The sequence below is a fragment of the Protomyctophum bolini genome (assembly GCF_963924005.1).
Source record: "Protomyctophum bolini genome assembly, chromosome: 14".
Taxonomy (NCBI): Eukaryota; Metazoa; Chordata; class Actinopteri; order Myctophiformes; family Myctophidae; genus Protomyctophum; species Protomyctophum bolini.
Window position 1 is genome coordinate 4,361,769 of NC_137875.1, and position 9,323 is coordinate 4,371,091.

General features: G+C 40.3%; 1 protein-coding gene across 2 annotated transcripts; it reads left to right on the forward strand.

Moving 5' to 3' along the window:
- Nucleotides 1-280: 280 nt before the first annotated feature.
- LOC308328237 (lysophosphatidylserine lipase ABHD12-like) lies at nt 281-8,965 on the forward strand. Of its 2 annotated transcripts, XM_080782005.1 has the most exons (13): nt 281-449; nt 1,150-1,265; nt 1,370-1,475; nt 3,326-3,445; nt 4,009-4,039; nt 4,136-4,181; nt 4,974-5,103; nt 5,358-5,395; nt 5,557-5,633; nt 5,761-5,834; nt 5,927-6,005; nt 6,958-7,079; nt 8,560-8,965. In XM_080782005.1, the coding sequence occupies exons 1-13, from the start codon at nt 364-366 to the stop codon at nt 8,579-8,581; spliced, it is 1,047 nt and encodes a 348-aa protein (XP_080638131.1). In that variant the 5' UTR covers nt 281-363; the 3' UTR covers nt 8,582-8,965. The 2 variants fall into 2 exon arrangements, with proteins under 2 accessions (XP_080638131.1, XP_080638132.1); XM_080782006.1 differs by lacking the exon at nt 1,150-1,265 and having other exon boundaries at nt 361-449.
- Nucleotides 8,966-9,323: the final 358 nt, after the last annotated feature.

Consider the following 9,323-nt stretch of genomic DNA (forward strand, 5'->3'; position numbering starts at 1 on the left):
AGTACTTGGTTACTTTCTAACACTGAAAAGATCAATAAGTTGGTCTTTATCAGTAAAAAGTCAAATCATTGTGGGGTTAGTTTTATTTATTTATTTTCCACTTTGTTCTTATTAAGGTCGCGTCATTAGAGTCACAATAATATTTTGCCTACTATATAGGCATTCCCCGAGGCCACCTTAACTTATAGCTTCGTTCCGCCCCTTACATCCTCATTCTCTGATCAAACTGTACTTTAACCTCTTTGGTCGCATTGTATGCTAGCCTGCCCTGCGCCTTACAAGCCTGTGTGTTTTGTTTACTATACTAGCCTAACTTTCAAATTAATATTGCTTGGTTGCACGAATACATACTGTGTTGACAACATGAGGAAAAGGGTCGATATAGCGAGTAGTACACCCGCGACTGCTTCCCACCTGCAGGGCGCAGTAACGGAGGAGAAACTGTTACCGTGAGTATATCAGCTGTATGCAAAGTTTATTGATGATAAAGTCTCTCTGTCTCAATTCAATTTCAATTCAAACTCAAAGGAGCTTTATTGGCATGAGAAAACGTACGTTTACATTGCCAAAGCAGATAAATAAAGGTGTAAACAGAGCTGTGTTTACATTAACACTTTGGGTAATAGTACTATCTTGTGAAACTATAGAAAAGATTGTGCATTTTCTGTCAGAGATAGTTATCCATATAGGAGACGTTTAGCTTCATATACTTTTGATAAACAGTGTACACACAATGGTTTTTAATGTATTCCTTATTGTATTTCCTATTTCTAGTCTCTCTCTCTCTCTCTCATTCAAATGAGCTTTATTGGCATACAGGCTTCGTTTACATACAGTAGTAGTGGTAGACAGTAGTAAAAACATAACTGAAGTAACTTAACAAAAATACAAACATAATCTCTCTCTCTCTCTCTCACTTCCTCTCCTCTTGCTCCCCCTACTGTTCTCTCTAGGAACTGTTCAGGCAGTAGTAAAAACTTAACTGAAGTTACTTGACAAAAATACAAACATAATCTCTCTCTCTCTCACTTCCTCTCCTCTTGCTCCCCCTACTGTTCTCTCTAGGAACTGTTCAGGCAGTAGTAAAAACTTAACTGAAGTTACTTGACAAAAATACAAACATAATCTCTCTCTCTCTGGTTACTTCAGATCCCTGTGGAGGCGTTGGCTCAAAAGAGGCGTATTGGCATGCTGTGCTATTTGCACTATTGCAATACAATACATGTTACCTGACTTTACGCCACGTGTTGTATATTCTCATGGAAGTGAGTTAAATGTCCTCCTGTCCATTTCAACTGAACTCTTCTTATTATCTTTAAAGAAGTGATTTAAAAAATAATGTCAAACATCCTCCTCCTCTACCTTCTAGTACGACTCCCATTCTTTGTCGACCTCACCCAACCTGCTGAACTCTCGCTTAACCACACTGTCAACATGTACCTAACGCCAGAGGAAGGGGTCTCTGTTGGTGTATGGTGAGTATTTAAACATGTACCTTAACGCCAGAGGAAGGGGTCTCTGTTGGTGTATGGTGAGTATTTAAACATGTACCTTAACGCCAGAGGAAGGGGTCTCTGTTGGTGTATGGTGAGTATTTAAACATGTACCTAACGCCAGAGGAAGGGGTCTCTGTTGGTGTATGGTGAGTATTTAAACATGTACCTTAACCCCAGAGGAAGGCGTCTCTGTTGGTGTATGGTGAGTATTTAAACATGTACCTTAACGCCAGAGGAAGGGGTCTCTGTTGGTGTATGGTGAGTATTTAAACATGTACCTAACGCCAGAGGAAGGGGTCTCTGTTGGTGTATGGTGAGTATTTAAACATGTACCTAACGCCAGAGGAAGGGGTCTCTGTTGGTGTATGGTGAGTATTTAAACATGTACCTTAGGCCAGAGGAAGGGGTCTCTGTTGGTGTATGGTGAGTATTTAAACATGTACCTAACGCCAGAGGAAGGGGTCTCTGTTGGTGTGTGGTGAGTATTTAAACATGTACCTAACGCCAGAGGAAGGGGTCTCTGTTGGTGTATGGTGAGTATTTAAACATGTACCTAACGCCAGAGGAAGGGGTCTCTGTTGGTGTATGGTGAGTATTTAAACATGTACCTAACGCCAGAGGAAGGGGTCTCTGTTGGTGTATGGTGAGTATTTAAACATGTACCTTAACGCCAGAGGAAGGGGTCTCTGTTGGTGTATGGTGAGTATTTAAACATGTACCTAACGCCAGAGGAAGGGGTCTCTGTTGGTGTATGGTGAGTATTTAAACATGTACCTTAACGCCAGAGGAAGGCGTCTCTGTTGGTGTATGGTGAGTATTTAAACATGTACCTTAACGCCAGAGGAAGGGGTCTCTGTTGGTGTATGGTGAGTATTTAAACATGTACCTAACGCCAGAGGAAGGGGTCTCTGTTGGTGTATGGTGAGTATTTAAACATGTACCTTAACCCCAGAGGAAGGCGTCTCTGTTGGTGTATGGTGCGTATTTAAACATGTACCTTAACCCCAGAGGAAGGGGTCTCTGTTGGTGTATGGTGAGTATTTAAACAAAACATGGAGTAGTGTTTTTGCTGTCTCAATCAGCCAATCATATGGCAGCAACTTCATGAATTTAGGCCTGTAGACCGGTCAGGATAATCTGCTGCATCCTTATTGATTGATTGATTGAAATATTTATTCAATCAATTTATTTATTAACAGTTTGCAGAATTACAGTACATTTCAAGCACAACTCAATACAAAGACTGTTAACTGCGAGTGGACGACCCAATAAAGCATTACACTTGTTTACAAGAGAGTCCACCTTGTTGGGCAAGATGGGTGATTTTTGTGACTTTGAAAGAGGCATGGTTGTTGAGTGTATGTCAGAAAAATGCTGATCTGCGATTTTCAAAGGTTTAAAACAACCGAACAGATCTGACCTTGAGGAAGATGGGCTATGCTACAGCAGCAGAAGACCACACCAGGCACCGCTCCACTCCTGTCAGCCACGAACAGAAAAAATGACACAGGAAAAGTGGTCAATAGCAGTTTGGAAAAAACTTGCCTGGTTTGATTGTGTGTTAAACTTAAGTCCCAGACTCCCAGTAGATAGATAGTAGATTCTGAAAACTGAAATACTTTGGCACCAACAACCATCAAAGTGTCTTACCCATTAATTTTAACTGCATAGCAGTCAGATCATCTTGACCTGCATGCCAACAGGCCTATATGAATTGAGTTGCTATGATTGTCGGATTAGAAGTTTGCGTTAACCTCTTCCTAAGGAAGAACACTTTTTGGTGAATCAATTTTAACTTAATCTTGTGGGTCTGTTTTGCATTCTTCAAGGCACACTGTTCCTGAAGGTCAGTGGAAAGAGGCACAAGGGAAGGACCTGGCATGGTACCAGAACTCTTTGGGAAATGGATCTCCAGTTGTCATATATCTGCATGGCAATGGAGGAACAAGGTGTGAAGAATAATACTTATTATTATTATTATTATTTACTAGACCGGTGCCCAGCTGTAGAGCACAGAGTCTGTAACGAACGATGGAAGTTGGAGATCCATCATCCATGCCCCGTGACCGGCTATATCCCGTTGTACCAGTGTCAGAATACCCGTTACACCCATCTGTCTGTGTCCCTTTTATGTCCATATATGGAGATTTCTGTATCTGTCTCTCTGTGTCCCACGTGTCGAATTTGAAGTCGGTGGGGCTGACGGTTCTTGAGTTACTTTGCATTACAGCCGTACACTACACATGACCCATTTTGGGCGGGAACCCTTGTTGGTTTTAGCATTATGTTATGCTTTAGCTATTGAAAAATAGCAGATCTACAAGCTCATAGCGCGCCACCGAGTGGCGCGCTACGAGCTTGTAGATCTGCTATTATTATTGAAAAATCGAAGAATGACTGACATAGAAACATAGCTTTTTCAGAAAACTGTCAGGATTTACAAGACATTTTTAGAATAATTTATTGATTAGATCTTCTTCTTCTTAATGAATCATGCCTTTTATTGAAACAGGGCAGCTACTCATCGTGTTGGAGTGGCAAATGTGAGTGACAGGTGACAACCACATTGATTTTCAAATTTTTTAGTAGACACTGTCGTAATAATTGTCAAAATGTTAAGTGTCAACATGTGTCAACAGCTACTGAGTGCACTTGGTTACCACGCGTTGGTGCTGGACTACAGAGGTAGGTAACCGCAGATTGTTGTATTTGAGTTAACACCCCAAAAGGCACTGCTGCACCTGTGCAGCACAATCAGTCAAAAGCCCAAACCACACCAAACCACACCAAAGGGTCGAGACGCGACAAGACGGTTTCAGCGTTGGTCCCAATGGTGTGATGTACACACGTCGACCCGCAAGTCGACCCAAGTGACTCAACTGGTTCAATTCAAAGGCCCCAAACCACACCCATGGGTCGCCAATACATCTACGTCAGTGGTTCCCAAAGTGGGGTCCGGGGATCCCTCATGGGGGTACTTGAGGGAGTTCCAGGGGGTCCCCAGCTAAATGATAGTTTGGAACCAAATGGACCGTAACTCTGAGAGTGCATTTGTAGTTCACTCTCAGAGTTAAATTATCGGTGGTTTTATACAATATAAATTGGGGTATACCAGAGATAGAAATGCCATTAAATCGGGGGTCCATAGCATAATGCGTGTGAAACTAGGGGGGGGTCCATGAAATTAATATGTGTCAGAATCACTGCTAGAGCCGTACAAATCCTCCCTTATCGGGGTCGGTCACTGGCATATGTTTTCAAATGGAGGTCCTAATAAATGTTGATTTGGGGAAAAGGTTTGGGAAGTACTGATCTATATGCATGTTGCAACCATTTGGCTGCAAGGAGTTCATCATGGTGACCCATTGGTGTGGTTTGGGGGCCTAACTAATTTCCTTTGACTGACTGCCACCTTGTGGTCAGTACGAGGACCTATCTCTCAGTCTGTATTGCTGAAGTTTCAAACAAATCTTCCAGGGTTTGCAGATTCCACTGGGCGACCTACGGAAGCAGGTCTGACCACTGATGCCCTCTATCTGTACCAGTGGGTCAAAGCCCGTTGTGGAGACAGTCTCGTAGTCATTTGGGGACAATCAATTGGCACTGGGTAAGTCAAAGGCAATGAATTCAAATTGTGAAGTTATATGACATATTGATTTAACACATTTTGCACAGGTTTGGTTTTGTGCTGACTTAAAGGACCATATCACTGTAAATTCACCATTGTCTGTTCACAGCATTTATGCCTTTTTTTGTTGTTTGTTTGCATTTTGTTTCATTGTGCAGTTGAGTTGAATTTTCATTGTAAAAGGTCACATTGTCAGGCTAAGCTGTAACTAGTGTTTGACTTGATCTCTGCAGAGTGGCTACCAACACTGCAGTGAAATTGTTAGAGCAAGGTAGGTTTTGTTATTAAAGAAATGCAGAGTGAATAAGCCTATAGATTAATTAATTAATTAGATTAATTAATTGTAATTAGTATTACAATCATAACAAGTACAAATGCATTTTTTATCACATTGTTAGACAAAATGATGACAGTTTTCACTCTTTATTATAGGCAAGGTTGTTGATGGAGTTATCCTTGAGGCTGCATTCACAAATACTCAAGAAGAGAAGGCTGATCCCATGAGCTGGGTATATTTATATAGCTATACTGTCCTCATTTAGATGTTTTGATTCACAATACCTAGATGTTTCACTTTAATTTACTTTTAATTTAATTAAATTTTTTAATTTTTTAACTTTAATTTTCCATTTTAAGCTTTTTAAGAAAGTACCAAGTTTTGGGTTCTTGAACCCAATCGCAGACGACAGTGTCTTCCCTAGTGATGACAAGTAAGTATCCTTCCTTAGTGATGCACTACAATTGATCATAATCCAATGAACAATTAGCCCAAACTAATGTTTTTTCCCCCCAAATTCTACAGTTTGAGGAAAATGAGAAGCACTATACTATTCCTTTATTCAGAAGATGACACCGCAGTTCCTACTCGCATGTCTCAACAGGTTAGAATTTCAGACTCTTATAAATAACTGTTTCTGTCATTAGTCTTCCATTATATGTGTGCACGTGGTGTGTGTGTGTGTGTGTGTGTTAATATCTAAATTGTGTTTCTTGAGAAGAAAAAAAAATCATCTGTTAGGTATTAAGGCTCGTACATAGTCTGGATTTTCGGTGGTGAGGTGACCACCGCTCCATTGGTGAGCTGACCACCGGAGCTGAGGGGCTGAGGCGGTGGCGGTGGTTTGCTCTTCACCGTGGCTCGTGACGTCATGTTGTAGTTCGGTGGTCACCTCACCACCGAAAATCTAGACTATGTACAGTATGTACATTGCATGTATGTACATTGCAGACAACTCCCATCCTGCACATCACCTCTTCAATCTCCTCCCATCAGGCAGGAGATATAGAAGTATCAAGAGCTCAGGGATAGCACTTACCCCGTAGCCATTAGACATCTGAACTCATAGTACAGTATATGCATATAGCACTTTAAAGAACTGAATGTCATTTCCCATGCTGCTGGTTTTTGTTTTTGTATTGTACTGTCCTTCTTGTTTGTGTATCTATGGTTGTCTGTATATGTTGAGTATGAACCAAGACAAATTCCTATCAACTTGTTGACATGGCAAATAAATTATTGAATCTTGAATCTTGAGCCTTTAGGCCTCCTGTAGTCTTAACCCATTCTGACCGGGCACCCATTTTGGTGTTAGCATCATGTTATGCTTTAGCTATTGAAAAATAGCAGATCTACAAGCTCATAGCGCGCCACCGAGTGGCGCGCTACGAGCTTGTAGGTCTGCTATTTTTGAAAAATCGAAGAACGACTGACATTTTTAGAATCTGATCTCAGGTCAGAATGGGTTAATCAGACCAGTGTGTGTCCAGTGGAAACCTCGTATGAATCTGATCTCAGGTCAGAATGGGTTAACTTGACTGTTTCTCCCCTCTCAGTTGTATCAAATAGCGCTGAGTGTGCAGAATCCAGAACGAGTCAAGATGGCGTCCTTCAGTGGATCTCATGGTTATAAGCACAACGGATTATATAAAGACCCTCAGACGCCTGGCATCATAAAGTATGGAAACCTTTCTTAAATCAGCTTTTTTGTTGAGTTATCTGGAAATCAGTTGCTGTTGGTTTGATTGATTTATTATTTTATTTGACAATTTAAAAAAATGCAAACGGTACAGGGTACAGTCAAGTCAAAGCACATTGGTCCAAAAAGGTAGCATCGATTAATCCATTAATTAAATTGGTGGGGCAATCACCTTCTCTCCTTTTGACCTGCTGACAATGAAAGCCAGTGATTTGCTTGTTTTGAGGGAAGGGGGCACAGGGAATTCCACACCTGAGGGGCACTGCTGTGGAAGGTGAATTGACCCATATTAATTTTGTTCTAAATGTGGGCGGCACCAGATCATTATTCACGCTCCCTCTAGTGTTGTGGCTGTGAGAGTTGCTCACCCTTATGAGGTAATCAGTCAAGTGAATGGAGAGGGCAGAGCTGCATTTACATTTTTAGAATGTCAGACCCTTGCATTTTCAATTTGCTTGACTGTATTCTACCTACTATGCTATCAAAATGCATGATTGCACAAAGGTGGGTCATGGGCCCTATAGGCATAGAAGAAGCTGTATTAGTTTGTTCTGGGAGATTTTAAGCATTGTTTTTTTGTGACATTGAGATGTTTAGAGAACCAGGAGGTGCAGGCATAGTCAAATATGGGCTGAATAAGAGCTCCAGGCAGTGTTGTTTTCGTCGACTAAAACCAAGACGAAGAAACCTTTTTTTTACCAACGAAAACGACATGGAAACTGAATGAAAACTAAGCTATGATGACTAAAACTAAGACTAAATATATAATTGACAATTTCTTCAACAGATTAAAAGAAAAACTAGGGTAAAATGTTAGGAAGGGCCTAGTGGACAAGAGATCCAGTATAAGTAAAAGACTTATTTTACACTTGGTTGCATGCTGACAATAGCAGATCTACAAGCTCTGTGACGCGTTGTGAGCTTGTAGATCGGCTATTTTCAGCAAGTGTAAAATCAGCCATTACGACGGCATCAAGGCCCTCAAAACACATTTTAGTCGACTAAATCACCTGTAGATTTAGTCGACTAAAATCTTATGACATTTAGTCGACTGAAACTAGACTAACACTAATGCGTTCCAGGTGACTAAAATGTGACTAAAACCAAGTGAAAACTATTCAAGAGACTATGACTAAAACTAAAATAGAAATGTGCTGCCAAAAACAACACTGGCTCCAGCTAATGTCCTGAGAGCCCTCTGGTTAACAAAATTAGGAGATTCTCCCCAAGAATCTTGTCCTTTGGATTTACTTTTTGGATCGGTCTTGTTGCCATGCCTTCACCCGTCAGTTCATTGTTCAGGATACAGCCCAGATATGTAACCTCTGCTTTGCTAGAGAGATTACCATGTCGTCAACTCTGACCTTAATCATTTACATTTACCTACTACTAAGGAAGGGAATTGTTAGACCCTTAACCAGTTAAATAATAACCAAAATGTCTTTTGTCTGCTCAACAGGATGTTTATGCAGTCATTGTAAAACAATAGATACTTCAAGACATCGCCGTCTTCACTGCAGGACACTGAATTAATCATCTTTTAAATTCACTCATTTCCCTTTTCCTTTGTGTTTTCAACAGTTTAATCCTGAATAACTAACCGTAAGATGTTTTTTTTTATTGATTGATTGATTGATTGAACAGTTTTCAGAATTACAGTACATTTCAAGTACAACCAAATACAAAAACTGTTAACTGTGAGTGGACGACACCATAAAGCATCACACTTGTTTACAACAGGGCCCACCATTTTCAATTCATCAAAACATTTAGAGACGTATGAATATACACAACTATATAGTCAAAACAGGTATTGATATGAACAAGATTTAGATATTCAGTAAAGTTATGTAAATGTTGGAATGTCCTCCATTGATCAGGCTTTAGGCACTGATAGACAGTATTATCTGACCCCTGGTGGCCACTCTTTGACATTGTGCATTCTGCTTCATGTCTGGTAAATAAAGAAATGTCTTTCTCAGCTGAAAACCTTTCTCTCTTCTGTTGAACATGAAATAAGTTGAATTGTTGTACATAATTTATCCTGTTCATTCTCATGGTTCAGGACACACGGATATGTTTAACAGTAATATGCCTAGATATAATGGGCCTACATGTAAAAGTTGACACAATCTCCTGTCCTAATGAATGTAACATTTCGTTACCAAAAAATAAAGAAAGAAAATAATATTCATTCACTAGAGCCTTATCAAAAGGCCTTCA